We start from the raw sequence: 17,105 nt of genomic DNA on the forward strand, positions 1-17,105 counted from the left end.
CATGTATTTTGTCAATAAATCGTTTGAATCAAAAAATTTTTGAAAAGTGTTACTTTTCGAAACAAGTTCTGAAAAGTTCAACTTTTCAGCACCCATTTGAGTGCTGAAAAGTAGAACTTTTCAGCATTTATTTAGAAAAGTGTTGCTATTCGATTCTGTTATTTTTGGTACAGAAAAGTAGGCTATTTCGTCGTTCAAGAATGACAGGAAAAGTAAATAGTTTCACGACGGAACTGCAAAAAAATATTTTTACAGCATTGCAGATTCATTAAAGTAAGATTAACAGTAATTTTTCCTTTTGAATTTCTATTCGGGTTTTCCACAACATGAACTTCTTATTTTTGAACTCATCATAGTTTCTGTGTCTCAAAACATACATTCTTAACAGGAAGGTTTTCAAAAAGATACATGAAGCATATATAAAAAATATTGTTACACTTTTTCAAAACTTCAAAAATATCACCAAATTCAAAGATAATTTAATAATTTTGACTCGATATCTCAATTCATTCGTTTGCTGCATTCTAAAAAAAAAACTTAATTTATATGAAAATCAAATCATCAACAGCCTAGAGTAATTAAAAAATTGTCTAAAATAAGAATTGCTACAGATTGTTCTAAAAAAGGAGTTATTATTGATCTTTGATCATTGTTGTCTGATTCCCGCATCAAAAACTATAAAATCTAGTAAAACAAGTTTGAGTTTTAATTTTCCGTAAAAAAATCTGGTTTTTCAAGTGTTGCATCAATATTTGCAAGAATTTTACCAGTTTTGAACAAGCAAAATTTTTTATGGAAAAAATTCTTTAATTTTAGTAAAACCAAATATGGACTTTACCACCGGTAAAATTAATATCATTTGTTAGTACAGTTTTAAAAGAGAATTTTCAAAATTGTTCATCTACCAGTTTAAGCAAAAATGGGACTTACATTTGCATGATGTAATATTGGATGGAGTTTTTGGGAGATTTGGGCATTTTTTTGAAGTTACTTGATTTATTCGGTCGGAAACGTACCAGTATCTAGTGTCAAAGTACATAACTAAAAATGTTGTTAAATTGGGCTTATTAAGCCAGACAAATGGTAGTTACGGAAGAACAATTAAAATATAACAAATTAAACATAGTATAAAAAATAATGACGTAGAATAACTCTAAGATAAAGGAGGGCCTCGTGGCGCGGTGGTTAGCGGCTTCGGCTGCCGATCCCTAAGTTGCTATGGGACGCAGGTTCGATTCCCGCCTTATCCTCCTGGCCTTCTATCGGATGGGGAAGTAAAACGTGGGTCCATTTGCGTAAAAGAGGTTTTGGGTGGCTCACCACACATAACCTTCGGACGCCTAGAAATGAGCAGAAACTTGCAACAGAGCCCACAAAAGACCCGGGGGTCGTTAAAGTGGATTGCTTTGCTTTTTTTAACTCTAAGATAAAGGCAAATAAATTATAAAAGTAAAAAATGCTTAAAATATATAATATGCAACAATTTGTAAAAAGAAGATTTTTTTTAAGGTTGAGTCGTACAATTATCGGACGAGGTTTACCGATTTGGTTCCCTCTCGACAAGGGCAGAGGGAAATAAACATTGAACTCAGCTTGAAATTTCCTTACTGATAGTAAGTAAAACATATGTAAGCAAAACATGATTCAGGTAAATCCTTCGTATTAGTGATTGCAGTTATTATTGCAAAAAATATAATAATTTTCAGGTATATGCATAAAGATACGATAAAACAAAATAGATTTTGTTTGAATAGTTTAAAGTATCCTCTTTCCCTGAAGATTTATTGTTTTTCAAAACATAAGAGATAAAGATTCTTGAAATAATCTAGGACTTATTTTCGCTTTTTGCGTGTTTACCACTTTGATCTTGTTTTTTTTCTGTAAGGCAGTTGCAAATATTTTTCAATGTTTATGTCGCCCCCCACCCCTAGGTTCGAGCAGATACTTGCAATAGAGACCACAAAAGACCCGGGGGTCGTTAATATGGATGGTTTGATTTTTTTTGATGATTCTGAGCTTAACATATCAAAACCATTTTTTCTAACCCTATTTTGTCATAGATATTTACTATAGAATGAAAAGTCTAATGCAATAGTTATTTTAAAAGCAATAGGGTCACAATGCCCATATGTCAATTTTTATGTACAACGGTAAAAAAAAGCTCGATCATACCCCATTTCTGATCACTTGTTTTTCATTTCAATGCAATCAATAAATTGACAAGACAACATTTTGTCCAATGTATCAACTGTCAAGATGAATGCATGGATTCTGTCAAGAAGGGCTCAAAGTTAAATTTTGAAAATTGAATTTAAAATCCATCTTAAATCCTTTGCGGTCGTACAAAAGATCATTTTACTCAGAAAAGTGAACTATTTCGTTGTGAACAATAATATCAGCAGTTTAAACTTAATTTTAGGACCCAATTGATAAATTATACATCATTAATTTCCGTTGGGACATAGTTTTAATGATTTGCTAAATTTGCAGTGGTAATGTATTAGAAAATGATGAGGAATTAATAAGTCGAGTTCCACGATGATAGCAGTCTACACTTTTTGCACAACTTTCATCATACCATAATCATGTCGCAAGGTTATCCTCCTCCTTATCAGCTCCTCACGTTCAATGATTTCCTTCTCAGCAGAAAATTTATTCTTCACTACAGTTCACTTTACACTCGACAAACAATCACTTGTCCAATTCAGTATCAGAATCGGAGTATTTCTTCGCTCACTTTTCCTGTCAGTTACAATTTCCAGCAAAGAAGTGAAACCAAATTTAGCTAGTTAATTGCACTCAAAACCTTTCTTCCTCAAACTTGGCCAGGGTGCGTTGACAGATGGAGTTTCCGGGACTATTTTTTTGCGTGTTTTTCGAAAGGCACATCGAAGTATCACAAAATTTCACACAAAACTAAGTTGACGAACTAACTCTTTTAAACTACGGAACTTTTTTGATGGGGTAACGCGATGTAACGGAATACAGGAGGGAGTATGAACTAATTTGAACTAGCTACGTCACACTGCGCTGGTCTTCACTGTCCGTTGAGGTTCATCCTTTTTCGTTTGGGTATTTTAATACCGTTGGTCACTTGTTGGTTAAACGCGTGCAGGTCGCGTGCCACGGGACGATCCGCGATATCACACACTGATCTCTGACGATACACAACAACAACACTTCTCGAGGACGCCGAGGTCACACTGATGCGGTGGGTCCTCCGTAAAAATCCGGTGGAGTTCGCGGCACAACACACGGCAAACTGCTGCGGGAGATGGCCAGCTACTGGAGGGGCCACTAGAGTCGACAGCAGGCTCCGCCGCTACAAGTGGTGGGCCCCAAAAGCCAAAAACACGAGAAGCTGTCGAAGCGGTACCACCGCGCTCGGATGGTAGCAGAATTGGTAGCAAAGAGCTGCTGCAACAACAACGACAACAACAACTGCTGAGCAAAACGGCAGCAGCAGCAGCAGAGAGTGGAGTCGGACACGACGAGCAGGTCGTAAAAGGAGAGCGAACGCACAGTGTGCAGAAATGGTCTGCGCGGAATCGATAGAGACTGAACACTGGTGGGTTTCCAGGTGAAGCTTCAGGGTATTCGGCGCCTGTAAACTCTCGAGGAACCAGACACACAAACACAGCGAACGGGAGACGAAGCCGGCCCAAGGTACACTGTGTACACAGTGGCACACACAACCGTACTGCACTGCTGCTGGCGGAATCAACAAAGGCCAACTCACACAGCCGCACACGCAAGGTTCCAGCCTTACGGCCCTGGTCACGTTCCGTCGACGGAGGGTAGGAATACGCCTCTGGAAACGCCTACTCTCCCCACTCACGGGGCCACTTCGGACGGCGGCAAAATGCTGGCGATGCTATCGCGCTCTGTTGCTCGCTCGCTCACTCTCGTAGATCAGCAGGAGCGAGAGGAGGGACGGTTGTCTCGTTCTCGCCGGCAAGATGTGCCCGTAAAGGCACAGTTGCACAGTCAGTCAGGCTGTTGGTTAGTCAGGTTCAGTAGTGTCTATCGGAAGCATCGGATGGCAGCCAGTAGGCAGCGGGAGTTTTATGTTTTAGGCTGTGCCGACGATATGGGGACTGCTGATAAGTGAGAGGAGCCTGAGCAAGGATGCAAACGCTGTGAGAGTGTGTGGAGAGAATAATTTGATTTGCCTTATTGAATGGGTTTTGGTGCATAATTGGGTTTTACAGGTCACCAAAAACATGAAATGAATTGTAATAGTTTGCAAAGTTTTTGAAACGGCCTTATTATACATGTTTTTATTTGCTTTCTTAAAAAGCAGGATTAGACTGGTACACATTTTATTTTAAGTTTTTAGTATTCGTTTCAAGATCGAGGGAGTGGTATGAAAAAAACTAAATTTAAAATTTCAAGCCTTATTTTCATTATTTTTAAAATAATAAGGCCGTTGCAAATATTTTTTGAAGCTTATGTCCCTCGACTCTGACCAAAGTCAAGGGGGGGGGGGGGGGGGGGGGTTGTTTTGCCATCATTAGTTTCCAAAATATTTAAGTATTGACGAAAATTTTATTTTTTGCGGTGCTGTACTTTGGAATTTCATAAAAATTCAAAACATTTTTAAACAAGCCCAAACATGCTAAATATGATTATCAATGCAGAAAAATGCATTTTAGATTGTTTTCAGTTGATTATACTTCTATTTTCAAGGAAATGTCGACGTTTCCTGGAAAACTATTTTTTTTTGCCCCCTGATTTTTCAGACCAATATTGAAGGGGGCGACATAAATTTTGAAAAATATTTGCAACGGCCTTAGTATCATAAAATGCAGTTATGCTTCCGTAAAAACACAAATACCATTACATTCATGAAATATTGTTTTTCTTAAAGTTTTGTATCTATTTTTGATGAGCTATTCCAAAATTCAAAATTTGTGAATAAGTCTAAAATTTGTACTAGCTTTGTTTAAAACAATAACATTAATTTATGGCACATGCTTCCAAAGATATTTCAAATGTATTTAACTAAATGAGCTAGAATTGATCAATTTTTAACGAAAATAGCATTTTAAAGATTTTACCTCACTTCCCTCATGAGGATGCAAAAGAAATGCAATGTTTTTGAAAGTGTTTGCAAAAAAAATCTTATATGGTTTATTCACATTCTTTTAATTTTCAATACGTCACAATCATTTTGTCATGTTTTCTATCACAAGAAATTATTTAGTAATGTATCCAGTATTTATATTATTGCTATACTCATACAGACTCACATTTTTCTAAATTTTTACGTTTATTTCCGTCAGAAGTTTCATATTTGCGATAAAATTGTTTGTTCAAAACTTTTTATAAAAAAATAATTTAGCTGGAGCCGAACCAATCAAAATCCCTCAAAATATTTAATATTCGTTTTGGTTTATTTGATATTTGTCTTTGAATAACCAATAACGCCCAGACTCGATTATTCAAACTTTCGTGTATCTGATGTTCAATTATTCGTAGGTTTTCTTTTTTATTTTCTAACTTTTTTTGCGACAAATTGCTTTAAAAAATTGTAAAAATGTTGCTTCGTTCCAGAGAAATCCACAAATAAGAAAAACGTAACGAATCGCGTAAAAAGAGGTTTTACTGTACATAAAACCAACATAACTGAAGTGAGGTATTCTACAATTTTTGTTATATTTTCGATGAAATTTTCATTCATAGCAAACTGATATTTATTCCAACAAATCTCAACTCATACAGGCATCCCCATAACAAATCATGAACTTCTGCCAATAATAGAACATAACGCTCCAGTGATTTATTTCATTCGGGATATTATCAAAACAAAGTTTAGAAGAGTAATTTCTTTCATTGCATTTCTATTAATATTTTATTTTGGCAACAGTTTAGACAGTTTGGAATTGGGGAAATATTAAAAAGCGTCAGACTTGATTATCCGAAGTCCTTGGCAAAATTTCACTTCGGATTTTTTTCGTTGTTTTAGGCCGTTGCAAATATTTTTCAATATTTGTGCCGCCCCCCTCCCTCTTCAAAATTGGTCTGAATTTTTTTTCCAAAAGAATTCAAAATTTACATAAAAATAGAAGTCTAATAAACTGAAAACAATCTAAAATGCATTTTTCTGCAGTGATAATCATATATAGCATGTTTGGGCCTATTTATAATTGTTTTGAATTTTTATGAGTTTCCAATGTACAACACCGCAAAAATTTAATTTTTCGCAAAAAATCAGTGCTTAGATATTTTGGAAACTAATGATGTCAAAACAACTTGACAGGTGTATAACGATTTTTAAAAAACTTTTTTCATTAACCATGAAACCATGGGTTCAATTTTTATACTTTTTATTTATTTTTTTGCCCCACCCCCTTTGGTCGACTTTGGTCAGAGTCATGGGCCATTATATATTTGCACCGGCCATATTAAGTTTGGTATGACCCTTAAACTACTCAAAAGAGATTTAAATTTTTTGAATCCATGATGGCGGCCAAAATTGCGATGATGAAATATTGACAAAAATGCATTTTTATTTCAATTTTACAGGCAATCAACCATTAAAATTTGACTAAAATTGGGATGCAGAACTCGAATTTGATGTTTAAATTAGGAAAATAACAAAATACATTTTTTTTGTTTGTGATTCGATTATCCGAAGTTGCTTACAAACCTTCGGATAATCGAACTTCAGATAATCGAAACTTCGGATAGTCGAGGCTTCTGATAATTGTGTCTGGACAGTGTTCAAAAAATTCTGAATATGTCAGACGCATTAATGCAATTGAACTTTGCCGGCCAAGTGAAGACAAGCAGTAACGCTGAACATCAGCAAGTGTAGTCTGCGAATTGTCATGGTAAACACATTGCTAACAACCGTAGGTGCACTGCCCAAACTGAAGTGGAAATTGTTCGATTCCTACGATTCTAATTTGAACAACCCTGATGATTTAGAATATCTAGTATGTCATGAGTGCCAAATCGTTTACCAACTTTTTAAAACAAAGTTACATCTTCCACAAATCTGCCACCACCAACAAACAACTTCCCCGTGCACCCCATACAGCACAGCAGACTCTGGCAGCACGCTTTAATGCTTTCCGGGCAGCATTTTGCCTCAACCTCGTGTGGCCGTCGTCGTCGTCGTGCACCAGCATCGTGCATCGGCAACACATCAACATCATCATCCCCATGAGCAAACTAACGAAATCACTTGACTCTTTCCCTCGACGCGTGTCTCCTGCCGTCCCTCTCTTTCTCACTGCGGTTGCAATCCTCTCTCGCACAATGAAGCGAGAGAGCGCGCACACCCCGAAGGTTCAAAGCGCCAGCAGCCAATACCCTCTCCGACCTGACACAGGCGCGTCCAAGGAGAGGGAGAGGAAATCTTGACTGTGTTTTCACAGTGTTTACAACTTTCCGCTGGAAAAGCGCAGCATCGCTCATCCTCTCAATCTGACGGGGTTTTCCGCACGCTCCCTCTCTTTTCTTTTTCAAACACTAACACAATCAACGTTTGTTTTGTTGGACATCTTCAGGGGGTTATGTACGGTGTATCTCCCGAGAGCAAGCGTCCTTGTGTTGGTCAGACAGCCTCTTCCGAAAGGACGAGCCCCGACGCCGTCTGCCAGGAGGGCCGCCGACAAGGGAAGACAAGCAGACGCACACATACCCAGGCAACAATCTGCACACAACATACAGCTAGGAGGGAAAATTTACGACTACCCCCTTCCGAAGCCCCCGGCGGCGGCAGCCAACCCCGAGCGGTAGCATCTTCTTCGACTTTTTCTTCTTGCCAGCATCACCATCATCATCATCCCCCTACCCGTTCTGGTAGGGGTTGCGAAATCTTGGAGTTTGCTGCTCTCTCTAGGTTCGACTCAGGCAAGGGATGAAATGTTCAACTTTGAAGCGACGGCAGCTGAGTTTTGGATCGGGGAAACGTTTTTCCGACGGAACATTACTTGAGAAATTTGAATGCTGATTTCAGATTGTATTACAACAAATTTGTATAGAAAATAAAATTTCTTTTTTTAATACAATGCATTTGATTTCACAAGGAAATGTGATTTTTCCTAAATTTCTTATTTGTTAGTGTAATTAGATTTCCACTGTTATAAAAATTAACTCTTTGTTCTACTTATTGGCACTTTAATATAAAAATGCCCATGATGTCTTATGCGAAACAATGTGATAATCAGTGCCTTTTCGGATAACTTTTGTTTGAATCTAATTAAGAATCTAATTAAATTTTCATGTTAAAATTACAAAATAGTAGTTTATGCAACAAGTTGCAAAAAGAGGATTTTTTCAGCACGAGTCGTACATTTATCCAACGAGGTTCACCGAGTTGGATAAATACGAAGAGTGCTGAAAAAATCAAGTTTTGCAACGAGTTCCATACAACATTTTTTGCAATTCCAAAAAACACACACTGAGTGATATTTTAAGTCAAATTTTCATGTATTTTGTCAATAAATCGTTTAAATAAAAAAAATGTTGAAAAGTGTTACTTTTCAAAACAAGTGCTGAAAAGTTAGAACTTTTCAGCATTTATTTTGAAAAGTGTTGTTATTCGATTCTGTTATTTTTGGTACAGAAAAGTAGGCTATTTCGTCGTTCAAGAATGACAGGAAAAGTGAGTAGTTTCACGACGGAATTGCAAAAAGTACTTTTTTTTCGAAAAGTAACACTTTTCAACATTTTTTGATTTAAACGTTTTATAGACAAAATACATGAAAATTTGACTTAAAATTTCACTCAATGAGTGTTTTTCGGAATTGCAAAAAATGTTGTATGGAACTCGTTGCAAAACTTGATTTTTTCAGCACTCGCCGTATTTATCCAACTCGGTAAACCTCGTTTGATAAATGTACGACTCGTGCTGGAAAAATCCTCTTTTTGCAACTTGTTGCATAAACTACTATTTAAACGTTAATATTTTTTTTGCAATTCCGTCGTGAAACTACTTACTTTTCCTGTCATTCTTGAACGACGAAATAGCCTACTTTTCTGTGCCAAAAATAACAGAATCGAATAGCAACACTTTTCAAAATAAATGCTGAAAAGTTCTACTTTTCAGCACTCAAATGGGTGCTGAAAAGTTTAACTTTTCAACATTTTTTTGATTTAAACGATTTATTGACAAAATACATGAAAATTTGACATAAAATTTCACTCAGTATGTGTTTTTTGGAATTGCAAAAAATGTTGTATGGAACTCGTTGTAAAACTTGATTTTTTCAGCACTCTTCGTATTTATCCTACTCGGAGAACCTCGTTGGATAAATGTACGACTCGTGCTGAAAAAATCCTCTTTTTGCAACTTGTTGCAGAAACTACTATTTTTAAATTTCTATGTTCTTTTTATTTACGTACGAATGTCCTTAACATGAAATGTGTAAACCAGAATTATAATAGGCTTTGCAAAACAAGTTCTTTCCCTACAAAAGATTCACTTGAAAAATAAAGCAAATTTATAATCTATAACTATGTATAGCTCTTTTAAATTGAAAATATATTCTTTTCATTTCCAATTCCACGGGGACCATTTTACCAAATCATCAATTTCGTAAATATTTCATGGGATACAGGATTTTTAAGATCAAAATCACATATTAAATAAACCGAGTTTTAATCTTCTCATGTCTTTTGTACTTGTACCTTCAAAATAAAATGGTATCAAAATTTGTATTAGAGATTTTGGAAATATTAACTTTTAATAGTTTTTCAGGACAACTTATGTACAAGTTTCTTCAAGTTACTATTTATCTTTCTGCAAATGTTGATATCACACTTTTCAACAAATATAATTGTCGTAAAAAGACATTATGGATGAAATATATGTTGAATATTATTTTATGGATATATTTTGCATGGATCGTGGACAATCACCAATCCCCCTCTTAAGTGTCCACGTGGTTTTGGATAGTCCCTCAAGAAAATGGTTAAATTTCATGGGATTTTACGGAAATTACTAAATTTTACGCCATACGCGAAAACGTAGAAAATCACTAACCCTAAATATAATTATTGTAGGAGTGACCGAAAATCGAAATAGAAACAAGTTATCAAAATGGTGCAAACGAGTTTCAAACAACATTTTTAGCAATCGCGAATAACACTTTTGGAATGATTTTTTCAGTGAAACGGTTGATTTCTTGATTTACTTTGGCGTCCGTGAATTTGGTCAACTCAAAAACCAAAACGAAAAGTATTACTTTTCAATACAAGTGCTAAGAAGTTGAATTTATTTATTTTTGGTTATGGTGAGTAGGTCATTTCGTCACAAAAGAATAACAAAAAAAAGCCTTATCAAAAAACACAAATAAATGTTGTCAAATAGTTAATTAAGCTTTGACTTGCCTTTATCAATTCGAGTCCTGCCAAGATTTACGATCATCTTGCTTTAAATTTTCAATTTTTTTCCAAATATGATTCATGATAAATTCAAAGAAAAAAAGTCTCAGAAGGCGTAAATTGCGCGATTTTTTTCTTGACTTGGCCAAAGTTGCTTTGATGAAATTCACAATGCATTTCTAGAGGTAAAATAAATTTGCAAAAATATTCAAGAAAAGTTAGATTTGCTAAATTACCATAAAAATTATCCACCCTAATTTTCAATCAAGCCTAAAGTTGCCCCATACTATATGCAATAACTTTTCTGAAGATACCAAAACTCCAAAACCTCAACATTTTTTGGCAAATCCAATTTCCACATAATTTTGAGATTTCATGTAAATTTAGGAACTATTTATATGATTATTAAGAACTCAAAATTTCTTATGATATTTTTGTTTCAATTAACGATCTCAGACGATGAAACAATATGCTTTAAAAAATCAGTTTGTGAATTTGAAAGTTTTGAGAAGAAAATCCATCAGATTGAAGTTTAATTTTTGTGTTGAAAAAACATGAATTACCTTACTCAAATGTTATTATTTAACAATACAAAAATAACTTTACGATCTGAATATATCCTGCCCAGATTAAGTTTGATAAATACAATTGTAAAAATTTAGTTAAAATTATTCAGATTTGTCCATAGTACAAAAACACAACATTTTTACTTTGGAAATGGACAAAATATTTTATAAAATATTTTTACAATTGCCCAACATTTTAAACGCGTTACCTAACAGTTTTGCCAAAAATATACATCAAATATAGTTTATAAGACAATTAAATGAAAGATTTTATTTTTTCTGACAATGCTCTGTTTGGTGTTCCTTCACCGGAAGAAAGGGCTGCCATAAACTATTCTAACAATTCGTTTACTTCAGAGAACAAAATGTTCGTTTTTCGCTGTTTTAATGGCAAGCCTTTGAAGCTTGATTTCACGGGAAGCATTGACAATTTAAATTGTGTGCGTTTTCTAGTAATAAATGCAATCAAATTTTCAACTGAATTTCAAAAACTGATACATTTTAAAACCTCAATCACGCTCTTACGAGAGCTCAGGAAAGATATCCTTCTTCCTATTTCTTTTCGTCATACATTCGTCAGAGAAAAATAACTTGTGAAGAACTAAATGTTCATTCTGATCTTTTTGAACGCAAATTAAACGATTTTTGAAAGTTAATCGTAGTTCGTGGCATGTTTTCCAAAGATTATCCTAATTTAAAACTTTCGAGTTAAAGTTTTATTCACCATCTTCTATCATAATAATCTCAACAACTTTCGCAGCCACTATCGAACATTTAAAGCAAACACCGCACATAGAAACTCCCTCATCGATGGTGTTGGTGAAAAGTTAAACACTCTACTCTCGCTTCTACTGATTGGGTCGCTGTGGGTGGGTGGGTGAATGGCGTTGCCTGTAATAAGTCCAAGTTTTCATCTAGACGACATCGCCGACGACGACGACAACAATTTCGGGGTGGAACGAGATTTATTAAAGTCATCAACGAGACTCACTACCGTTTTGTAGCGACCAAACTCCAACCAACCGGTGTCGTAAAATTTAAAGGGAAAATCTCATCGTCGGGGAAAATCGTTGCACTTTATTGCTCAGTTCATGACGGTGGGGAAGGAAAATGGTCCTAGATCGGAGAGGGCAAGATATGCTTTGTTTGCTTTTTCACCCTCTCCTGCAGTAGGGTCTCCGGTCTAGCTCCACCACTTTTCCGGGAATTTCCTTCGATCCTACTTCCCCCAATGAAAGAGTGGAGAAGTAAACGTGCTTCGTTGATTGTTGTTGAGCTTGTTGTTGTTGCTGCTGCTGTTGCTGCTGGAAAGTGGAGGAAAATTTACGGCGGCTCATATTCGTTATCGGAAAAATGGCGGCAATTAAAGGGGAACTACGTCGTAATAGACTGCTCTTTAAGGGTGTTAAGGGAGATTATTAAGGCAGATTCGTTTAAGAAGATGGGAAATTTTCAAATTATGACGCTTTACCCACAATGAGAACATAAAATTGTAAAAGTTTAAGTAGCAATAACTTTCAAATTCCTTTGTCTTATTTTCTTGCTCTTCAACCTATAGCCATCACTTAACTTGATTGATAGAAACTTATTTCAATATATATTCAAACTGACACCACTTCGCCACCTAACCTCAATAACAGTGTCGACACTAACCGTCCTGTGTAGAATCTCCTCACTTGAGAACGCTTGCGACGGTTCAAGGTAAAAACAATTTGATAAGTTGAAAATTAAATCACTTCAATTACCCGGTTCTTCTGCAGCCATTTGCCGGGGTGAAGATACTTACTGAAAGAGAAGCACTGCACTGCACTCTGAAATAAATATCCGCAGTGCTAAAGAAAACGAAACGATTTCAGAGTGTGTTACGAGAGTGGAAAAAAAGCGAGATGTGAGCAAATTACTCCTCCGCGATCGTTGAAGCAGCACTAGGAGCAACCCTTGGAAGGCACTTTATCCTGTTATAGAGCTGTATCGTTTAAAAATAGCTACACACAATAAACCGTCGTTGTCGTGCTAACTTGTCACACGTGCATTTTGGGCCAAATTAAGGACGCCGTTTTGTGCAGCTGACAAAGACTCACTTTTTGACCTTCACAGATCCCTAATATTCGATTTCAACCCTGACAAAAGTTCGTGCATCGTAGTCACTTTTCATGTGGAACAAGTTTCAAACTTGTCGTACTATCTTGGCACACCCTGAAATTGTTGTAAGTTCGACAACTGGCCAAAGGGATTTCAGGCCAGAACGCGTTTGACGCCCGTGTAAGCCCGACTGTCGTAAACGTTTGTAATTATTACTCGGAACTCCGGTGTATAAATTCAACCAAATTTTGGGACGCTGCACAGACTGGTCAACTTATCGTGTTTGTTGTTATTTACATTGCATGCTCTTTCAAACATTAAAACGCGTTTTATAGAAACGTCAAAAAGCTACGTACGACAAGATTGCGCGACAGCGTCGAAATGCTGGCTCTGCTACACTTTTGAGCGAATCAGAATGCTGTGACTGTAAAGAGAGGACAAGTAGTACTGGGTAATTCTCTACCAACTCACACGAAATCGGGAAAAGTTGCCCCGACCCCTCTTCGATTTGCGTGAAACTTTGTCCTAAGGGGTAACTTTTGTCCCTGATCACGAATCTGAGGTCCGTTTTTTGATATCTCGTGCCGGAGGGGCGGTACGACCCCTTCCAATTTTGAACATGCGAAAAAGAGGTGTTTTTTAATAATTTGCAGCCTGAAACGGTGATGAGACAGAAATTTGGTGTCAAAGAGACTTTTATGTAAAATTAGACGCCCGATTTGATGGCGTACTCAGAATTCCAAAAAAACGTATTTTTCATCGAAAAAAACACTAAAAAAGTTTTAAAAATTCTGCCATTTTCCGTTACTTGACTGTTAAAAATTTTGGAACATGTCATTTTATGGAAAATTTAATGTTCTTTTCGAATCTACATTGACCCAGAAGGGTCATTTTTTCATTTAGAACAAAATTTTTCATTTTCAAATTTCATGATTTTTATAACTTTGCAGGGTTATTTTTTAGAGTGTAATAATGTTCTACAAAGTTGTAGAGCAGACAATTACAAAAATTTTGATACATAGACATAAGGGCCTTATGTCTATATATCAAAATTTTTGAAATTGTCTGCTCTACAATTTAATGGAACATTGTTACACTCTAAAAAATAACCCTGCAAAGTTAGAAAAAACACGAAATTTTAGAATGAAAAATTTTGTTCTAAATGAAAAAATGACCCTTCTGGGTCAATGTAGATTCGAAAAGTACATTAAATTTCCCATAACATGACATTTTCCAAAAAAAATTACAGTCGAGTAACGGAAAATGGGAGAATTTTTAAAACGTTTTTAGTGTTTTTGCGATGAAAAATAAGTTTTTTTGGAATTCTGAGTACGCCATCAAATCGGGCGTCTAATTTTACATAAAAGTCCCTTTGACACCAAATTTCTATCTCATCACCGTTTCAGGCTGCAAATTATTGAAAAACACCTCTTTTTTCGCATGTTCAAAAATGGAAGGGGTCGTACCGCCCCTCCGTCACGAGATTTCAAAAAACGGACCTCGGATTCGTGATCAGGGACAAAAGTTACCCCTTAGGACAAAGTTTCACGCAAATCGAAGAGGGGTCGGGGCAACTGCTGTGTGAGTTGGCGGAGAATTACCCTACTGCTAACGACAGTGTGTGTAACATTAAAATTGGAAATGAGAGAAAAAATAATTTTGTGCAAGTGTCAATTTTTCTTTCAAAAATAGAAAAATATATGTAAAAAAAATACAAAATATAAAAATTTCAATTACAGGGCACATTTGGATGAAAAAAATGTTTTAAAATGCATTGTACACCAGTTCAGTTGTTTTGCAATCATTGGTGTTCAAAATATGTAATTATTGAAGATTATTGTTATCAGAAAATAACGTTTTTTTGAACTACATAAAAAATCAAACTGAGTTATGTGATAGATTTCAACATCAACTTTGATTTCAAATTGGTTTGGAAGCTGTAATAAATGCAAAAAAAAAAAAAAAAAACAGTGTCTTGCGAACCTTCGTGGTGAACGGACACTAGAGCTGCGGTATTTTTTACTACCTAAGCTCAGAGTTATTTCAAAACAAAATTCACAGTCTTTTTAAAGACTACCTGAGTTATTTTCCAAAATTCTAAACAGTCTTTTCAAGACTAACCCCGCCTAAAATTTTGTTGTATTTTACAAACGAAGCCATCTTTTTAAGAGAACTTTGCTTGCAAAATGCGTCAAAACAAAGGTAAACGCAAATCTTCTGAAGATTTGGTCGTTACGTCGGTGAAGCGTTTGAACGCTAAACCGGCTAACGGAAACAGAAAAAGAAAACAGCCTCTTCTGAGGTCTGATTCTGATTCTGAATGTGAGGTCAATCCTCCAATTCCATTGACAAACAGTTTCGGTGTTTTATCCGAAACTGATGACAAGGAACCTTCTCCTCGTACTGAGCCTTCTGCCGTCGAGAAACGAGTAAAGGCTCCGCCAATTGTTGTGACTTCCGTCTCCGATTTGGCCAGCTTTCGAACGCAACTGAAGAATTGCAAGGAAACTTGCAATTTGAAGGTTTCGTTCCAGCTTGGTCGAAGAGGAGAATGTCGCTTGTTGACGGAATCTTTACAAGATCACCAAACTTTTGTTGGTTATTTGAAAAACCACAAACACAATTTCTACACGTATGAGACCAAGAATGCTCGGCCATTCAAGGCGGTCTTGAAAGGTCTCTCCAACGACTTGTCGGTGGATGAGATCAAAAACGAACTTAAGGTGTTGCTTGGCTTTGCCCCATCCCAAGTAATACCAATGAAGAAAAAATCAAACGGGAATATTTCTCGCTTTGGTTTGACTTCACAATTTTATCTGATTCATTTCAACAGAAATGAAATCAACAATTTGAAACTTTTGGACAAAGTTCAGTTTTTGTTCCATGTACGGGTAAAGTGGGAGCATTTTAAGAAACATGGCGGTAATGGCCAGAATCTGACCCAGTGCCGGCGTTGCCAGGCATTCGGTCACGGTACTGATCATTGCGCGATGGTTCCAAAATGCATGGTTTGCGGGGATTCTTCTCACGACAAGGACAATTATCCCGTGAAAGAAGTCACCCAATTTAAATGTGCAAATTGTGGTGGAAATCACAAATCAAATTTCTGGGATTGCCCCATCAGAAAAAAGGTTTTGGATTCTCGTGCTAAGCATCAGCCGAAATCCAAACCGAAATTTTCTCAAAGTCAGGTTGTACCTGCATCTTTAAATCAAACGTTCGTGCTGTCTCACTCGAACAATGCTAGAAATACCCCTACCGTGGAAAAGTTAGGTAACAACAATGGCATTTCTTATGCTAACGTCGTTTCGGGTTCATCCACGAATTTTAAATCCTCTACCAATCTTTCTGAAATTGGGCAGGTACCTCAAATCTCATTTGAAAATTTTTCTGCTGGCAACGCTTTGGGATCTTCTGATCTCGGCGATGTTACGTTTGAAAAAATGACTTTTTTGCAAAACTCACTGTTTGGTTTGATTCAAACAATGAGTAATGCTACATCCATGATGGAAGCAATCCAGATTGGATTAAAATTTGCGAATGATGTTGTTCTTACCCTGAAGTTTAATCATGGATCTAAGTAATTCCATCAATATTATGAATTTTAATGCTCGCTCTTTAAAAGCGAAAGAAAATGAATTTTTCAACTTTTTACGAGTTCATAACGTGCATGTTGCTGTTATAACCGAAACATTTTTAAAAACTGGCACTTATTTGAAAAGTGATCCAGATTATAAAGTTATAACTAATAACCGAATGAATCGAAATGGCGGTGGAGTTGCAATAGTTATCCACCGTAGTATGACTTATAGCACTTTACGTGACTTTAAGTTAAAAGTTATTGAAAGTTTGGGCATTGAACTTGAAACTTCTTTTGGGAAAATTATGATTGCAGCTGCATATTTGCCATTCCAATGCACTGGGGAAAATAAAAATTATTTCAAAGGGGATTTGAATAAACTTACTCGGCATAGATCTCGATTTTTGATCATCGGTGATTTTAATGCCAAACACCAATCTTGGAATAATTCAAAAGTAAATTCCAATGGTAAAATTCTGTTCAGAGATTGCACTTCTGGTCTTTATTCGGTTTTATACCCGAATGGGCCAACTTGCTTT

At 36.1% G+C, this 17,105-nt stretch overlaps 1 protein-coding gene across 4 annotated transcripts in view; it reads right to left on the reverse strand.

Annotated features, from left to right (window-relative positions):
• Positions 1-17,105, reverse strand: part of LOC120416997 (transcription factor AP-2-epsilon) — a 279,517-nt gene that overhangs the window by 124,331 nt on the left and 138,081 nt on the right. For 2 of the 4 annotated variants that reach the window (XM_039578937.2, XM_039578933.2), the window contains exon 1: positions 2,579-3,634. The exons of 1 other annotated variant lie outside the window; for it this stretch is intronic. In XM_039578937.2, the coding sequence (XP_039434871.1) occupies positions 2,579-2,587 (9 nt within the window). In that variant the 5' untranslated portion in view covers positions 2,588-3,634. Of the gene's footprint in view, positions 1-2,578; positions 3,635-17,105 lie in introns of those variants that run through there. One more of the 4 variants, XM_039578938.2, reaches the window with a different exon arrangement.

This window comes from Culex pipiens, chromosome 2, assembly GCF_016801865.2.
Source record: "Culex pipiens pallens isolate TS chromosome 2, TS_CPP_V2, whole genome shotgun sequence".
Taxonomy (NCBI): Eukaryota; Metazoa; Arthropoda; class Insecta; order Diptera; family Culicidae; genus Culex; species Culex pipiens.